We start from the raw sequence: 18192 nt of genomic DNA on the forward strand, positions 1-18192 counted from the left end.
TGGCAAGATTTCCAATGAGCCTGGCCAGATAATGTCTAAATGCTAACATTTTGTTCTTGTTTTTTAAAACATCGGCCATTTGTACTTCATCTTTTGAGAAGTAACTTTCATTTCATTTGCCTGTTTATTGATTGACGTTTGGGGGAGGTATTTAATTTCTGAGTCTTTTCATCTATTCTAGATATTAATCCACTGGCAGATACGTAGCTGACAGAGATTTTCTCTTGTTCTGTGGATGTGTCTTCACTCTGCCGATGGCTTCTGCGCTGTGCAGAAGCTTCTGGTTTCAGGTGATCCCATATGTTAATTCTTGAAATGATTTCCTGAGCTGGTGGAGTCCTTCTCAGCCCCTGCCTGTGCCTGTGTCTTAAAGTGTTCCGCCTATCTTTTCCTCTCTTGTCTTTCAAAGTTTCAGATCTTACGTTAAAGTTTTTGATCCATTTTGAATTTTTTTTTTTTTTTTTTTTTTTGGTGAAAAGATAGATGGAGTGTCATCCCTTTACACGTGGGTACCCAGTTCTTCTAGCACTGCCCAGTGAAGACGCTGCCTCTTCTCAATAGATGTTTTCATTGCATTATATATTTAACAAAAGTAGAAGACTTATTTCTTGGTCCTCTATTCCAGTCTACCAGTCTGTGTGCCTGTGACCAGCTCTGTAGTATAATGTGAACTCAGGGGTGGTGATACCACAGCATTGCTCTTTTTCCTCGGCATTGCTTTGGAAATCCAGGACCTTTGTGCTTCCATATGAAATTTAGGATTATTTTTCTGTCACGTGACTGTTGTCATCGGAATTTTGAGAAGAGCTGCATTAAATCTGTAGATGCCTCTTGGGAGTGTGGCCATTTTCACAATATTAATTCTGCCCATCTATGAGCATGAGAAGTCTTCTTGTATTCTAGTCTCTTCTTCAGTTTCTTTCTTCAACTGAAACTGGCTTATAATGTTGATGTGTGTATATATCAGTGAGTGTGAATGTGGATATAATGTGTGTGTGTCAGTGGGTATGAGTGTGAGAGTGGGTATAATGTGTATGTATCAGTGGATGTGAATGTGGATATAATGTATATGTGTCAGTGGGTGAGAGGATGGATATAATGTGTATGTGTCAGTAGGTGAAAGTGTGGGTATAATATGTATCAGTGGGTGTGAATATGGACATAATGTGTGTGTCAGTTTGTGTAAGTATGGATATAGGCTGGGAAATCAGAAAGAAGACCACTAGAGGGAAAAAAGGTATTGAGGAAGAGCAACATGACATATGAACATGAAGCAGAAAAAGAGGTTATGGGGAAGGGTATGAGGAAGAGGAAGGAGAATCAGCAAAAACAGATTTTGTTTGAAAATGCCATAATGAAACACAATAGTGTGTATGCTAGTTTTGAAAAACTGACTCTTTTCAAAAGGTACAGAGATTTGTTCTAAAACTAATGTAAATCACAGTATAAGAATACAAAGATCATGGGTTAAGGGAACACATGCCACCAGGGAATAGTTAGATTATTAAATAAATCATGATGGGAAGATTGGATATTATGCATGAAGTCACTTTTTGGTTGTGAGCCTAGCCTTTAACGGCTGAGCTATCCCTCCAGCCCTTGAAGTCACTTTTTAATCCCCTTGCCTAACAATACGTGAAAATAAATTTAAGTTGAACTAACTTTTTTAAATTAACAATATGAAATCATGTAAAAATAAAAGAAATTATACATACAATTCATAGGCGAAATCTCTGAAAGAAATAGATTTGAGCAATAATATGTCAATTATATACATATTAAAATGATATTCATGGCCTTTTATCCCAAGGGAAGAAGGGTGACCCAGCATTGTAATCCCTTTGCATATGCCTGCCCCGGGAGCCCTCCACTGCCCAGCAGGAATGAAACCATCTGTAGGCCCTGCCTGCCTCACAGTGAGGCTCCATCCCATGCCCAGTCCCAGGGAGGAAATCAGTATGTGGAGTGAGCAGCCTTTGGGGGTGCCTCCCCACAGTAGAGTGCCCAGTGGTGGCGCGGCTAAGAAAAGATAGAGAGGGAAAGTTGACCCCAACATCAGAAGTGGCTACTGCACCAACCCTCTTCTTCAGAAACAATTAAGCAATCTTTAACCTGTCGTTTTAGGAGGAACTCTAGCTCTCTTACCATTGACAAGGGAAATTTTATTCTTAGGCTAGAAGAATAATAGCTGAAAATATGAAAATGGTGGTAGAATTAGAGCATCATGTTTGGACATACATGAGAGGAACTCGGTTAAAATTTTCTATAGAAATGTCGTAACAAATGCAATATGATAATCTATAATATATAACCACTTGGGAACTGTCTTAGTTACTTTTCTATTCCTGTAAAGAGACACCATGACCACGGCAACTTATAAAAGGAAACATTTAATGGGGGGGCTTGCTTGCACTTTCAGAGGGTGACTCCATGACCATCATGGCTGGGTGCATGGCAGCAGATAGGCAGGCATGGCTCTGGAGCAGTAGCTGAGAGCTTACATCTTATCTGCAAGTTAGAGATAAGGAGAGAAAGACTGGACCCCGTATTGGCTTTTGAACCTCAAACCCCAACCCCAGAGACACACCTCCTCCAACAAGGCAACACCTCCTAATCTTTCCCAAAACAGTTTCACCAACTGGGGACCAAACACTCAAATATATGTGGCTATGGGGCCATTCTCATCCAGACCACCACAGGAACACATAACTATAAAAATGCATGCCTAAGACACACAGGGAAGTATTATGTGCATTGTGTGCATCACAGGAGGGATTGCTCACATCCTTAGCTCTGATTGGCTCCATTGTGTGGTGCAGGACACAGTGCTTGTTCTGAGGAGACATGAGCTGAGCAACTTAGGAGCCAAGTGTCAGGTTGGTGGGATCTGGAGTCATTGGTGAGACAAGCCTCTGGGCATGTGAGGAACTTTCTAGATTAGGTTAATTGGGACGGAATGTGGGCAGCACCATTCTATTGTGGATCCTGGACTTAATGAAAAGGAGAAAGCCAGCTGGACCTGGGCATTCATCTCCCTGCTTCCTGGCTGTGAGTGCAGCCTGGCCAGCTCCCTGGCACTCCTGCCGCCGGGACCTCCCCACCTTGAGAAACCCAAAGTGGGAGCCAAAGTGCCCCTTCCTTAAATGGCTTTTGTCGGGCATTTCATCACAGCGACACGGAAAAAGGAATGCAGTCACCGCCTGGAACTTGGTCAAGGGTTACCCATAGTAAAGTCAGGATTGTAATGCGCCTTCGGTTTTTAAAGTTTTCTACTATTAAAAGGTTAAAAGGACAAATTAAAAATAAGAGGAAAATTAGATCAAGAAGCATGACAAATACATTAGGAAAAAAAAGAAAACTCATTATTAAATATGGCCAATTAGATACAAGTGTTTATTTGTGCTCCTTCCCAAAATAGTAAGAAAAATTTTTTTAAATCCTTTTCAAGTCCTAAGAACAAAGAGATGAAGAAAGGAAATGGTGGGGAGTGGAATATGCCAATAAAATATTAAGCATCATGTGGCAGGTGGCTGGAGAAACTGGCCCAGGCAGTGCCAGGGAAGTTGAATGCCCAGCTGGCTGAGATGGGACCCTGCCAGGAGCTGAAACACATCCCATATGCTCCCTGTCAGCTTCAAGATTGCTCTAGGTTCTCCACTCCCTCCTCGGGGTGGAGTGCCCAGAGAAACACCAGCCTTGTCACTGACTCATGGAACTGGCGCCACTCATGCCCTGAGGCCAGTGCCCACTGCCCCCCACCCAGACTGCAGACATGCCTTAGGCACCTCTGTCTTTGCTGTGTGCCGGGGGTATTTAAGCCTTTGTGCTCCTTTTGAATTAAGGCCCAAGAGGAACAGACCTCTTTGTCTAAGGGGAGCAAGCAGAAACTGAAAGAAAAACCAGAACAACCTCAGAAGGAAACTCAGAAGGAAAAACGTCGACCAAACTACAACAGGAAAGGCCTCTCTGCGGGAACATCGGGGACCATTGCCCCGATGTCTGACATAGACCAGAACAGCTTCGATGGGGAACACTCTCAGGAGAAGTTCACCAGGTAGGCCTCACAGCCACCAAGGAGAGGGAGGATGCACAGCCGTCACACCACCAGAGAGGTGCAGGCCTATCCTGCAGTGAGGCCTTACAGCCTGTCATGCCTAACCCCAGTGCCACAGGACCTGTCCCAGCCAGTTCCCCTGTCCCCCTTCAACTGGAAGCATGGTTACTTTAAAAGCCCGTGTGGTTGTTTTCAGGCTGAATCACTTCCGGTGGATTGTGCCTCCCAATGGAGAGGTGGCCTTGAGGGTGCACTTCTCCTCCACTGAGCTTGGCAACTATGACCAAACATTTAATTTCGAGATCCTTGGGACCCGCCGCCAATACCAGCTCTACTGCCGTGGGGTCTGCACCTACCCGTACATCTGCAAAGACCCAAAGTAAGTGTGTGATATTTTCAAAGAAAAGGTCAAAAACTATGTTTTTGAGTCCCCTCATGCCAAGGTACTTTGAACAAGGTAGATATTAATAATGTATGGGGGACCAGCAAGAATGCTCAGTGGATAAAGATACTTGCTGCCTAACACATGTGCATGTACACACACACACACACACACACACACACACACACACACACTATAAAACAATAATAACAACAATACCATTGAACTAGGAACGCATTCCAGAACCTCTTGTATCAGACTTCAGTGCATCAGACCTTGAAATAAGAGCAACATAGATGACATGATACCACAAGGTGTTCCCAGGCTGAGACAGAATAAACATTACATTAAAAGAGGGGGAAAAATGTCTTCTGACAAGTGAGTCTGCATATTTACCTACGAAGCAGATTCAGACCACTTTTACTTTTACACTAAGAGCTGCCGTCCTGTAAAATGAACACATGCATGAACCCCCATAGGTGGTGTTTCTCTGAATCACTGAACATCACCGTGCAGTTTAGGTCTCAGATAAAGGCACCTGGGTAAGCACACTGGTGCTCCAGCTGGAGAGAGGGGCCTTCTGTAGCTTGTCCTTTTTCATAATTCTCACCAAGGACCACTGTTTTACTAAGGAACTCAAAAGCTGATTATTACCCACTGGAATTATTTAATAGGTTTCCAAAAATGACTATTGTGGAATTTTCATACCTGGGTAGACTATCCAGCTCAGCTCCAGTAGTCTTTTTCTCAAGTTCTAACCATTTCCTCCTCTCTTAGAAAGCAGGAAATAAGCTTCCACAGAAAGCCTTGGGCTAACTGTCTTCAGACACCCTTCAGAGCACACATCATGTGGCAGCATTGAACTTCCATTTGTGTATGGTCATTTTTACCTCTTCCTCCCCTGTGTTCAGGGTTGTGTTCCCTCAGAGGAAGAAAGACATGAAGTTAAATGAAGTCATCTTTAAGAAGTACATAATGAGTCTGGAGAAATTTTACTTTGGGCCACTGCTTTGTGGAAAGTCAAGAGACAAGTGAGTGTTAATGTTATTTCAAAGTCAACTTCAGACTTCTGGGTTGAGTTCACAAACACTGCAATTAGAGTTTTTGTGTAAGCAGGGCTTTTATTGACACTTCCCCCATTATCCTCTGAACTCCTAACCAGGAGAATTGGATTTTTGTGTCCCAAGTCTCTGCTTTGACACCCAGATGACTCAGATACCACTCTCCCTAGTGGGAAAGCCTAGAAGAAGAGCAGGCTTTGGAAAGGTGAAATCAAGACTTCACTTTGAGATAGATCAAGTCCAAGCTGTTTAGAAGACATCTCTATGAACCACATAAATCAGAGAACAGAATATATGGTTTGGGTTCTCATAGGAGAGTTCTGTCTTCAAGATGACAAAATCCTCGAGCATGGACTATATGGCATAAGTAGAGTACACGTAGTAAGGTGATTCCACAAAGAACTTCTCCGTACACAAGAGTCCATAGTAGACATGAGAAAGAAGGCCAGAGTTCTTAGGGGAAACCAGGGGAAAGGGTACCATGGCTCTATGAGAAGAATGAAGAATCAGCTATGTAGAAATATAATCTTCTCTGCAGCATTTGACATAGCTGCATGTATGCATGTAACAACATTTAATGAAAAACAATACATATATGCATGTAACAACAATGAATGAGAAAGGAAGCCATGGACTTGAAAGAGAGCAAGGGAGGGGTACATGGGAGGGCTTGGAGAGAGGATAGGGAAGAGAGAAATGCTGTAACTATATGTAATCATAATATCAAAAATTTCTTTTAAAGCCTGAGCTACATGAGACCCTGTCTCAGGCAGGGGGGACAAAGGGAGAGGCGAGTATGTTAAAGGAACTGGTGGAGATTGCTAAGCAGATAAGCAGAATTGGGGTCCCAGATGAGGTTGATTATCATAATTTTGGTGATACTAGTTTTAACTTAGTCAATTTTTTTATTGCATAAGCAAAGAATTGAGATGGAAAGGAGCCAAGGTCTCCATCCAGTCCAGCACTTCCTGTGATACATAGAGTGTTTACTTTGTGCCTTCTTGGTAGAGCTAATGGATTGTCTTTGTTCCCTGACCTTTTTATCTCCTCTAGTTTCTTTTCTGGGGAGCTACACTATGAAAGTGAGAAAAAGATGCTGATGATAGGCAAGGCTTTTAAGACCCAGCAGAAGATCTTAGGAGGGTGGTTAAGAGGAGCCAGTTGGTAGACATGGCATACAAAGAAGTTGGGGATCGGATAATAATGGTTATTCATGTACGTGTGTGTGTGTGTGTGTGTGTGTGTGTGTGTGTGTGTGTGTGTGTGTGTGAAGTACTACAACAACAGTGACTGCCATGGTCCAAAATAAGACCCAGTGCAGATACCATTCACTTATTCATTTAAACCTTGGCTGAGCCTACTAGCAAGAATAATGGGAAGACAACAGTGTCCACCTCAGAGGTTTGTGAGAACCAACTGAGTAACAGACCTGAACTCTTTAGCATCATGATGGGTAAGACGTTGAGGTCACCTCCCTTTCCCAGTTATTCACATAGAGTTGCCTGACTGGCACTACGCTTTGAATCAGTCATTCTTTCTCCTTTCATCCTCCGTCACAGCTTGCTCAAAGCTCTTCTCAAACTGTCTCTGGACTGTGTAGCTCTTAATTCCTTCAGCCCTCTGCAGTGGTTCCTGTTTTGTCCATTGCCTTTAATGGAATGCCTTCCAATAGCCCTGATGCTTACCTCTACAGATCCCTCCTGAAGGCATTAGGAAACAGAAGCAAATTAGTTATGTGAACAAGGCCAGATAAAATGGCAGAGCACTAACAGTCTATGAAGGTGTTGTAGAAGAAGGTGAATGAAATCACCTCTAAGAAAGATGTCAAATATCAGGTGACCCAAATGATAATTTCTCATGGGAATACAAGGATAGATGGTCACTTTTCTCAAAGTTCTCTGCTAAGAACTAAAAATAGCTACCATTCATTGGGCATTTGATAGTTCCATGTGTTCTAAGAACTCCAAATGTACAGTCTCATTTAATACCAAGCAACACTAAGCAATGCTGTCACCACATTCTTAAAGATAAGCAGACCGAGGCTTATGAGGGTCACGTCACAGTACAGTATTCTCAGAGGCAAGTGAACAACTACAGATGTCATGACCTCAGCCAACTGCCACTGCCTCCACACAGTCACAGTACCCTTTCCAATTCCATTGCACCTCATAGGCTCCTTTTACACAGGAATTCTCACCCCATCATCACAGCCTCATCCCATTCCCATTCATTTCCAGGTATAAGTCATCCTTGTTCCCTGGCAACATGGAGACCCTGACAATCCTCAATGATTCTCCAATGGTGGTGGAGGCATACTTCTGTTTCCAGAATGATGTGAAAGCAAGCACCTACTTTCTAGAGCCTGTCAACATGATTCTGAAACCCAACGAGAAGCAGGTGCAGTCGGAGGGGGAAAGTCCCGGGGGGGAGGCTTTCTCGGGGAAGTCAAGACCTGACATCCTCAGTGTAAATGGACTTTGTTTCGACTCTTCCATCAGACACTAAATGTATGGGCCTACCCTACTGCAGTCGGTGTCTTTGAAGACAGCATTGTCTGCTGCATCAAGGAGAACCCAGAGCCAGCTATCTTTAAGTTACACTGTCAAGGAATCCGTCCAGAAATTGAGGTGGAGCCCAGGCAAATACATTTTGACCGGCTCTTGCTTCACAGGTAAGAGTTCTAGATGACTCGCAGAGAGGAAGGCAATTTCAAGAACATTTAGCTCTAAGGTGATCAGCTCCCCTTGAGTTACTCTGGTCTTTTGGGGTTTGATGTTGTTTGTTTGTTTGTTGGGTTTGTGTGTGTGTGTCACTAGAAACTGAACTCCAACTCTGAGCCTTGTGCGTGCTAGGCAAGTGACTCTCAGTCACTGAGCTCCACCCCCTCTCCAGCCCTTATTTTGTCTTTTAATTAAAGCAAGAAAAATCAAATGTTCTCTATTTATCTATATATTTGAATTTTCATAGGCTTCCTTTCTGAATTTCTATCTGATGTCATTTTTTCCTCACAATTCCTTTTATTTTTTTAAGTATTTTATTTGTTATGTATGCAGTGTCCTGCCTGAAGGCCAGAAGAGGGCACCAGATCTCATTACAGATGGTTGTGAGCCTTGAACTCAGGACCTCTGAGCCATCTCTCCAGCCCCACAATTCCTTTAGAAGTACTTGTAATGCAGAAATGGTAACAGCCACCAAAATAATAATAATTATGCACCACTGCTAAAGGCTGGAGCACCAAATCAGACCACTCACAAACGAGGAGCATCGACCTTTATTAGTATCCTGGTTAGTTCTTTGTCACCTTGATCCAAGCTAGGGTCATTTGGGAAGAGGGAGCCTCAATTGAGAAAATGCCTACATCTCATTGACCTATAGACAAGTCTTGGGGGCATTTTCTTGATTGATGATTGATGTGGGAGGGCCCAGCCCACTGTGGGCAGTGCCACCTGGGCAGATGGTCCTGCATTCTGTAAGAAAAAAGCCTGAGCAAATCATGAGGAGCAAACCAGTCAGCAACATTCCGCTGTGGCCTCTGCTCCAGTTCTTGCCTCCAGGTTCCCGCCCTGACTTCTCTCAAAGATGGATGATAACCTGAGAATTACAAGATGAAATAATCCTTTCTTTTCCGGGTTGCTTTTGGTCACAGTGTTTACCACAGAAATAGAAAGCAAACTAGAACATCTATTTATCTCAAAGATGAAAGCAATCAAAACACAGAGAAAGAAAGATGTCTGAGGCATCTTTTATGATCAATCACTTTTGCTCACACCAGTCTTACGCTTTCTGGCCCAGATTAATAACTCAGCCTCAGGTGGGCAGTAGTGGTGCATGCCTTTAATCCCAATGCTCAGGAGGCAGAGGCAGACCTGCAGACATATCTCTGAGTTCAAGGCCAGCCTGGTCTACAGAGAAAATTCTAGGACTGTGGTGATATTGTGTCCTCCAATATATTGTGCACCTTAACAAACTTATCTGGGGTCAGAGAGCAGAACAGCCACTAGATAGACATAGAAGCCAGAAAATAGTGGCACACACACCTTTAACCCTAGCATTCTGGAGGCAAAGATCCATCTGATCTCTGAGTTCAAAGCCACACTGGAAACAGCCAGGCATGGTGACACACACCTTTCATTCCAGGAAGTGATGGCAGGAAGCAGAAAGGTATAAAAGGCGTGAAAACCAGGAACTAGAGCCTGGTTAACCTTTTAGACTTTTAGCACCAGTTCAACTGAGATCCATTTGAATGAGGACTCAGAGGCTTCCAGTTTGAGGAAATGAGATCAGCTGAGGAATTGGCAAGGTGAGATTGGATGTGGCTTGTTCTGTCTCTCTGATTTTTTTCAGCGTTTACCCCAATACCTGGGTTTGTTTTTATTAATAAGACCTTTTAAGATTCATGCTACACAGAAAAACCCTGTCTTGGAAAAAAAAGAAAAAAACTACCTCAACCTCTAAGAAAGTGTTTTTGATAACTTCATTCAACAGGAAAAAAAATGGTTTGGGAACATACATTATTTTACATGTCAAGTGTTCACCTACCTGCAGGGACTCCATTGCCATATATTCAGGGTCTGAGTTTATTTATATAAGTAATCCTAAATTAGGGACATTGCCAACATTCCAAACATAGGGTCCATTTTCTTACATTATTATAGCGTTAGTCTGTTTACCATCACATCTGACTGGCACCAGGTTTGCGGGAAGATTAGACCAAGTTACCTGCCCTTATTCATTCCTCAGAATCATTTCTCAGAATTTGTAGAAAAATGGATCATAAGACAGATCCATTCCTCACAGTAGCGTGACTAAAAGCCACTAAAAGAAATACTATAGTGGGCTGGAGAGATGGCTCAGAGGTTAAGAGCACTGACTGCTCTTCCAGAGGTCCTGAGTTCAATTCCCAGCAACCACATGGTGGCTCACAACCATCTGTAACAAGATCTGATGCTCTCTTCTGGCCTGCAGTCATACATGCTGTATACATGATAAATAAATAGATCTTAAAAAAAAAAAAAGAAAAACCAAAATAAAAAGAACAAATAAATAAATAATAATAATTAAAAAAAAAAGAAATACTATAGTATTCTGAAGAATGGTTTGAGTAAATCAAAAAATACAGGAATGAGAACAGTAAAAGCAGAAGGAACGAGAATACCCAACAGGACAGGTTTTAGGACATAAAAGGGGGAAATACAATCATCAAAACATGTGTGTGTCTAGTAGCTGAGCTTTCAGATGCATGAAGCAAGAACCAATAGAACTAAGGCAATGAATAGGTAAGTCTGTGGTCGTGGTTGGAAATATATTGATACCCTTTTCTGAAAGACTAAGAGAATAACTAATCAAAACATCAGCATGGATGATCTAAACACAACTATTAACTACTTTAACCTAATTAAATGTATTTTGACTCAATTTTTTTTCATTTGAGAATTTCATATATGTATATCACCTGTTTTGAACAAATCCACCCCCTATTTCCTCCACTCCAATTCTTTCCCACCCTCACCACCACTTTTCCCTCCCAACTTGATGTGCAGTCAGGGCTCGTCATCTGTATATGGGTGTATGAGCGTCTGTGGAGTCTGGGGAGCCTTCCAGTAACCACCTTCCTGAAAAAAACCAACTGACTTCATTTTCCCCAGAAGCCATCAGCTGCCCATAGACTCTTAGCTAAGGGACCTCATGAGCTTCGACTTAGGACTTCCTGAGCTCCCTCCCCATCCATTCTGGGATTTTGACTGGCTTAATCTCGTGCAGCTTTTGTGGGGGGGGGGGGTCACAGCATCTATAAGTTCGTGTGTGCAATAACACTATTATGTGCAGCCGATACTGTACTGATATTTCACTGCAGTTATCTACTACTTCCTGTTCTTATAATCTTTCTACCCCCTCTCCTGAGATTAAAGCCTCAGCTTTGTAGAGAACAGTGTGGTATAGATGTCACATTTATAGCTCAGCAGTCTGCAGTCTCTTATTCTCTTCACGTTGACCAGTTGTGGGTCTCTATTAATTGCCATCTGCTACAAAAATTATCTTCTCTGATGACAGCTAAGAGGTGCACTCATCTGGAGGAATAAGGATAAGAGCGTAGGGGACAGTTTGCTATTTCAGCTTAACAGAATAATTGTATTAGATTCTCTTCCAAGGCCTATGACCTAACCAGCCAAGGATTTTTATTTTATCAGGTATTATTTCTGTCTTGTGAAACTGGCCTTAAGTCAAAACAGGAAGTGACTGATTGCTCTCATGACATTTGTACCACTGGTGCATCAGCAGGAGTATCTTGCCAGACTAGTCAGAACTGCATCTCAAAGAACTCATAGATAGTTGAAAATAATGTGTTTTGTGTAGGACCTTCCATTACTATGAAAGCTAGTCAGTAGTGATGAAGCTTCCAAGTCAGTACCAGCTTGATTTCTCCATATTCTATGACTCAGGTATATAATGTCTTCAGTACATCCAGTTCTGGAGAGTAACCAAGAGCAATGGCAATAGCATGTAATTTTTGAGGCTGTCTATGGGACCCCATTGACCAACAACTTTAAAAGAGGTGGCCTATACCTGGCACTGATAGCCTATAGTGTCTAGGAAAGACATTGCCCTGCTCCATTATAAGGCAACTCCATTTAAATTCATTTTATATATGTATATGTATATTTTTAGGAAGCTTTTATAGTAGCAGGGTTTCCATGTGACTTTTCAAAGGTCTTTGGTGTTAGTAATCCATGCTCCCTCCTCTCATATGTTGATGCTAGCTTTTAATATTTAGATATGTGTTTAAATTGGAGTACCCATAAAAGTCAAGAAACTAGTAAGGGGTCAGACAGAAGGTTTCAAGGTTAATTTGACTAAATATTTATCAATCTTGTTAATCTTTTCCAATAGCAAATACTTTCATTGATTATTTCTATTTCTGATTTTTATCATCTCTTCTCATCTACTATTTGGGGTGGTGTTTATTTTTCTAAAGCTTCTATGTTCACCATTAATTCAAGACCTCTTGGCTTTTTTATGTAGGCACTTAGTGCTATAAACTTTTCTCTTAAGACTGCCTTCACTGGGTCCCATAGATTTTGATATGTTGTATTTTTATTTTCATTCAGTTCTAGGAAATAATAATTTTCTTCTTGATTTCCTCCTTGGCCCGACTGCCATTCAGTAGTGTGTTGTTTAGTTTCCATGAGTTTGAGTACTTTCTGTAGTTTGCACTGCTGTTGATCTCCAGCTTTGTTTCATTATGCTCAGATCCAATGCTGAATGTTATTTCAGTTTTCCTTTATTTGTTGAGACTTGCTTTGCATCCTACTGTGTGGTCAGTTTTGGAGAAAGTTCCATGGGCTTCTGAGAAGATGTGTAATCTTTAGTGACTGGGTGGAATGTTCTGTAGATGTCTGTTGGGTCTTTCTGATTTATGATGCCATTTAACTCTAATGTTTCTGTTATTTTTGGTCCAGACGACCTATTGGTGAAAGTGAGGTATTGAAGTCACCCACAATCACTGTGTTAATATGTGGATTTATTTATTACATAAAATATATATCCCTTTCCCAACTCCTCCACATCATCCCCACATCTCTACCCATCCAATTTCATTCTCTCTCTCTTTCTCTCTCTCTCTCTCTCTCTCTCTCTCTCTCTCTCTCTCTCTCTGCCTCTCTTAAAAAAAAAACAGTAAAAACAACAAAAACAAATTTGAAACAAGGGAAAATAAAATAAGAAAATTAGTAAGACATGTTAAAAAAAAAAACAGGAAGTCCTTCTTATGTCACCCAACTAATCTGTGGCTTTAGATCTAGTAATATGACTTTTGTGAAGTTGGGTAAGCCTGTGTGTAGTTCATATATGTGGTGATATTTTGTTTGTGCACTAACAAATAAAGCTTTCCTGGAGATCAGAGTATGGAGCTAGCCACTAGTTAACCACAGAAGCCAGGCAGTGGTGGCTCATACCTTTAATCCCAGCACTTGGGAGGAGAAAACAGGAAGATCAGGAGTTCAAGGCCACTCTTGGCTATACAATACTGATCCAGTCTGAAAGAGAAACAGAGCCAAACAGTGGAGGCACAGTCCTTTAATCCCAGGACTTGGGAGGTAGAGACAGGAAGTGATATGGCTGGGCAGAGAGAGGAATATAAGGCAGGAGGAGACAGAAGCTCACCCCCCTTTTCAGGTTGAGGATTTGGTAAGGTAAGAAGTGGTTGTGGCTGCTCCTTTACTTCTCTTAACTTTCAACATGTACCCCTATTTCTGACTCCAGGTTTTTATCATTTAGACCAATTAGAATTTGCACTACACATATATGTTCAGAATTGTAATAGCCTCTTGGTGGCTTTTACCTTCAATGAATATGAAGTGATCTTCCTTATTTTTTATTTGAAGTCTGTTTTGTCAGATATTAGAATAGCTATGCCTGCTTGTTTCTTGGTTTCGTTTTCTTAAAATACCTTTTTCCATCCTTTAACTCCAAGGTGGTGTCTATTTTTTATTGTGGGTTGTGTTTCTCGGAAGCACAAAAAGATGGATGCTGTTTTCTAATCTAATCTGCTAGTCTGTATCTTTTTATTGGAAAATTAAGACCACTAATATTAAGAGTTATTATTCAACCATGTGTATTGATTCCTGGGTTTTTTGTTTTGTTTTGTTTTCTTACACTTATTTTGACTAGCTGGTTTGGCATTGTTTATTTTATCCCATGTGCTTATCCTTCTCTGTAGACTAAAATCTTCCCTCCAGTACCCTCTGTAGAGTTGTTTAAGTGCCTATCAACTATAAAATGCATATTTATTTCAAGCACACATGAAGCATACAGTGCAAAGCCATAAAACAAGGCTCATTCAAGTTCAACTTAACGGAGAAACCCTGTCTCAAAAAAAATTTCAACTTAATGAAATTGCCTTGAGTATATTTTCTAACCATGACATAATTAAATCGTAGACAAATTTCTCATTGTTGGAGGAAAGGAGATTTAAGTGTATCATGTGGGCCACCAAGATGGCCCAACAGATGAAGGCACTTATTACCAGTCCTAACAATCTGAGTTTGATCCCAAGGTCCCAAATGGTAGAAAAAGAGAACAGACTCTTACAAGTTGTCCTCTGACCACCACAAATGCACAATTGCATACACACACACACACACACACACACACACACACACACACACACACCTTTTAAGTATACCTGGTTATTGAGTTGGAATTAGAGATATCAGCCTAAACTCCTGGTTTTTAATAGAAAGATATGTACAGAAACATACACATGTTTCCCAGCTCTGTCACCAGGAGGGCTTGGAAACAATGATACACCAGTAGCAATGAGGACCCCATCATCTGGATCTTGGTATCAAAATATCATTCTCCAGTAAATGGCAAGGATCCTTGGTGAAAGGATTTCTCTGGTACTGAAGCAGTTAAAGTAAAGAAAGGAAGCTCTGGATGAGCAGGGAAACTTTTTATTGTGCCATAAAGAACCTAAAGATTATGGACACATAACAGGGCATAAGAACCAACTCCAAGAGCCTCCCACCATCTAAATCTGAGACAATTTGAAAGTCAAAATAAAACAATGCCATAATTATAATATAATGACCTATAGCAGTGATTATCAACCTTCCTAATGCTGTGACTCTTTAATACAGTTCCTCATGTTGTGGTGACCCCCACCCATAAAATTATTTTCATTGTTACTTCATAACTGTAATTTTGCTACTGTCATGAATTGTAATGTAAACATCTGTTTTCTGATGGCCTTAGGTGACTCCTGTGAAAGGGTTGCAATCCGCAGGCTTAGAACCACTGGTCTATAATGTATTGAGTGGGAATCATAACTCTACTGCATAAGCATATGAATAAATACATGAGAGAATGAAGTTCTGTTCTTGACAACAGAATACCAACTAAGTGTAGAAAGATTGATGGTATTAGCAAATGATTGAGGATGCTAACATTAGTGTGTGACTGTTTGGCTAAGAATAGGGCATTTATCCAAGCATGGTAATACAGCCTGTAGTCCTGGTAATTGGCAGGTGGAGGCAAAAGGATCAGAAGTCCAAGGTCATCCTCAACTAAATAGTGGATTCAAGGATAGCCTGGGAAAATATAAGACCCTGTATCAATAAAATGAAATAAACAGGGTATATTCTCAAAGTATCTCCCCCCGAAAGTGCTTATTAATTAAAAAGGAAAAAAGAAAAAAGAAAACCACATCCACAGTGGAGAGACCAGGTGAGCCTCACCTAACCAAGGCATCAAACATAGCATCACTAAGACCAGAACAAATAGCACTAAAGGGATCTCCTGACCCAAAGCACTGGAAAGGACACAGCTTGCAACTCATTTCCCACCAAAAGATCTAAGCATGAAAAAGCATCAGACCACCCGACGTAAGCAACAGGGTAACTGGCCTGTGCTCTTCAAAACACCAGAGCCAAGGAAACTAAAGAAAGATAGAAGACATTAAAGAGGCATGACAGTTATGTGAAATACATGATTGTGGGTTGATTCCTTCACTGGGAAAAATAAAGAGGGGCTGGAATAGCAATAGAACAAAGGTGGGAGTTGAACATGAGCTGTGGACCAAATAATAGTCTTTATGATGGTGAAAACCCTTGGTTAAGTTTATTCATTCTTAGAAAATGTGTACTGAGTGATTTGAAGATTAAGGTTCATAATTAACTGCAATTTTGTTTCAAATGGTTCTGAAAAATGATAAGGAAGAGAGGACATGTGGCTACAAGGAAGGCAAGATCAACTGGATAAAGAGGGATTCATACAACTTTTCTCTAAGTTTCACATGGTGTTAATTGGAGATCATTTGAAATAGCTTGTTCATGAAAAAAATTAAAATCATGTAAATCTGTGCATCCCTCATGAGCTAAGCAACTTAAATAAAAACAAGGCAAGAAGAGTCAAGGGATGTTTATACAACCAACCTCAAAAGCAAAACCAAGAGTGGTGGTACACAACTATAACCCCAGCAAAGGAGGCAGAGGCAAGAGGATCTCTGTGAGTTCAAGGCCAGCCTGGCCTGCATGGTGAGTCCCAGTCAGGGCTATAATGAGACTCAGTCTCAAAAATCTAAAATAAAAGTTATTATTTCTTCTCCCTTTTACATAATTTTAATGGAAAAAAAAACAGAGATAAATTGACATTTGAAAAATTATTTGAACTTGATCAAATTTCTTTTGGTTCCTGCAGAAGAGAATCCAAGACAGTGGTTCTCCGCAATGTCACACCCCTAATTGTGTCCTGGCGGATCACCAGCATGGAGCACCTAGGTGATGACTTCACTGTGTCCGTGATGCAGGCCAGCATCCCACCCAAGGGAGAGTTTGGGGTGCAGGTGCACTTCCAGCCCACCAAACCTGTCAACATCAAGAAGGCCATTCGGATTGAGGTGAGAAGTGACATCCCCGTAGATTTGATTATCAAATATGCATTCATGAGTACACACACACACACACACACACACACACACACCACGGAGTTCTCTTTGTTGAATACCCACATCTGATCCCTGTGTGCTATCTCCAGCCCGTGATATCTTACTCTGCACACAGCAAGCTCAGTAAAGGCAGTATCACTCAGAGCAGATTTCTTACTTCCAAAAACAGAATACTCAGTATGGAATGAATAAATGAATGAATACATGAATACATGAATGAATACATGAATAATGTTACTATATCTAAGTAAACATTACTTGCCTCATCTCATAGCCTAAGGCCAGCCATCTATCAAATTTTTGTTTTGATGACCATCACCTTCACTGTTGCTCCCAACTGGCACCTGACAACCATCCAATGCCCCACTTGTCCTGATGCAGGTCCTTTCAATCCAGTCCCCCCAGCAATCCTCACTAGTTCTGCCTCCAAGGGCATCTCCTTCCCACTGCCATCTTGGTCTGCACTGCTGGTGCCCCCCTCATCCAGGCCGCTTGGACCTCGGCCTCTCCTGTGTTCCCCACAGGTGCCCACAGGGCTCTGTGCGGTGTAGGTCAGTGGGGTTGCTCACCCTTCTCGGTGCGCTTTGCTCTCCTCTCTCAGCAGCGAGGGTGGTGCCTTGGTCTCGGCTGCATCTTGCTCCTCCCTCACCTCTAATTATCGTCTCCCATCCTCTTGTGCAAGCTCTCGCCTGCTTGAACTACTACGCCCCTGCTGAAAGTTTTTCTCTAAGCTTTGTGGGGAGTTGGCACCTACTTGAAGATCTGCTGACATCGCTGCCTCAGTGGGCCTAACTTATGTCCCACTGACGGAATCGCCTGTGTGTGTAACCAGTCAGTATCCTCCATCCTGCAGAGACCCACTCCATTCTCTCTCGTGTCCTGCTTGCTGATTGGTAGATGAACTCCATCATGCAGGATCTCTCCTGATTTGTTCATCATCTGTATTAGTTTCAGGGGACCACTGTGACAAACCACCACAAACTAGAACAGACCTTCCTCCTCGCAGTTCTGAAGACTCGCAGGACTGCACCCCCTCTGAAGGCTCCAGGGAAGGGCCTTTCCTTGACCCTTCTGGTTTGAGGGGCCTAGGAGTGGGTGCCTCGGCTTGTGCCTGTGACCCTCCAACCTTTGTCTACATCATCAGAAGGCAGTCTCCTGCCTGTCTCCTGTATTCTAGAGAGACACAGGAAGCCCTCCATACTCAGGAATTCTCCACCCACAGATCCAACCATATTGGAAAATGTGTATTGAA

The 18192-nt window shown here is 41.9% G+C and overlaps 1 protein-coding gene across 1 annotated transcript in view; it reads left to right on the top strand.

Annotated features, from left to right (window-relative positions):
- Hydin (HYDIN axonemal central pair apparatus protein) overlaps positions 1 to 18192 on the top strand; it is a 362032-nt gene that overhangs the window by 286555 nt on the left and 57285 nt on the right. Inside the window, exons 48-53 of the mRNA XM_028891069.2 lie at positions 3843 to 4054; positions 4251 to 4433; positions 5348 to 5467; positions 7735 to 7894; positions 7996 to 8168; positions 16694 to 16892. Coding sequence (XP_028746902.2) covers positions 3843 to 4054; positions 4251 to 4433; positions 5348 to 5467; positions 7735 to 7894; positions 7996 to 8168; positions 16694 to 16892 — 1047 coding nt within the window. The remainder of the gene's footprint in view (positions 1 to 3842; positions 4055 to 4250; positions 4434 to 5347; positions 5468 to 7734; positions 7895 to 7995; positions 8169 to 16693; positions 16893 to 18192) is intronic.

Source organism: Peromyscus leucopus, chromosome 5 (assembly GCF_004664715.2).
Source record: "Peromyscus leucopus breed LL Stock chromosome 5, UCI_PerLeu_2.1, whole genome shotgun sequence".
NCBI classification, from domain to species: Eukaryota; Metazoa; Chordata; class Mammalia; order Rodentia; family Cricetidae; genus Peromyscus; species Peromyscus leucopus.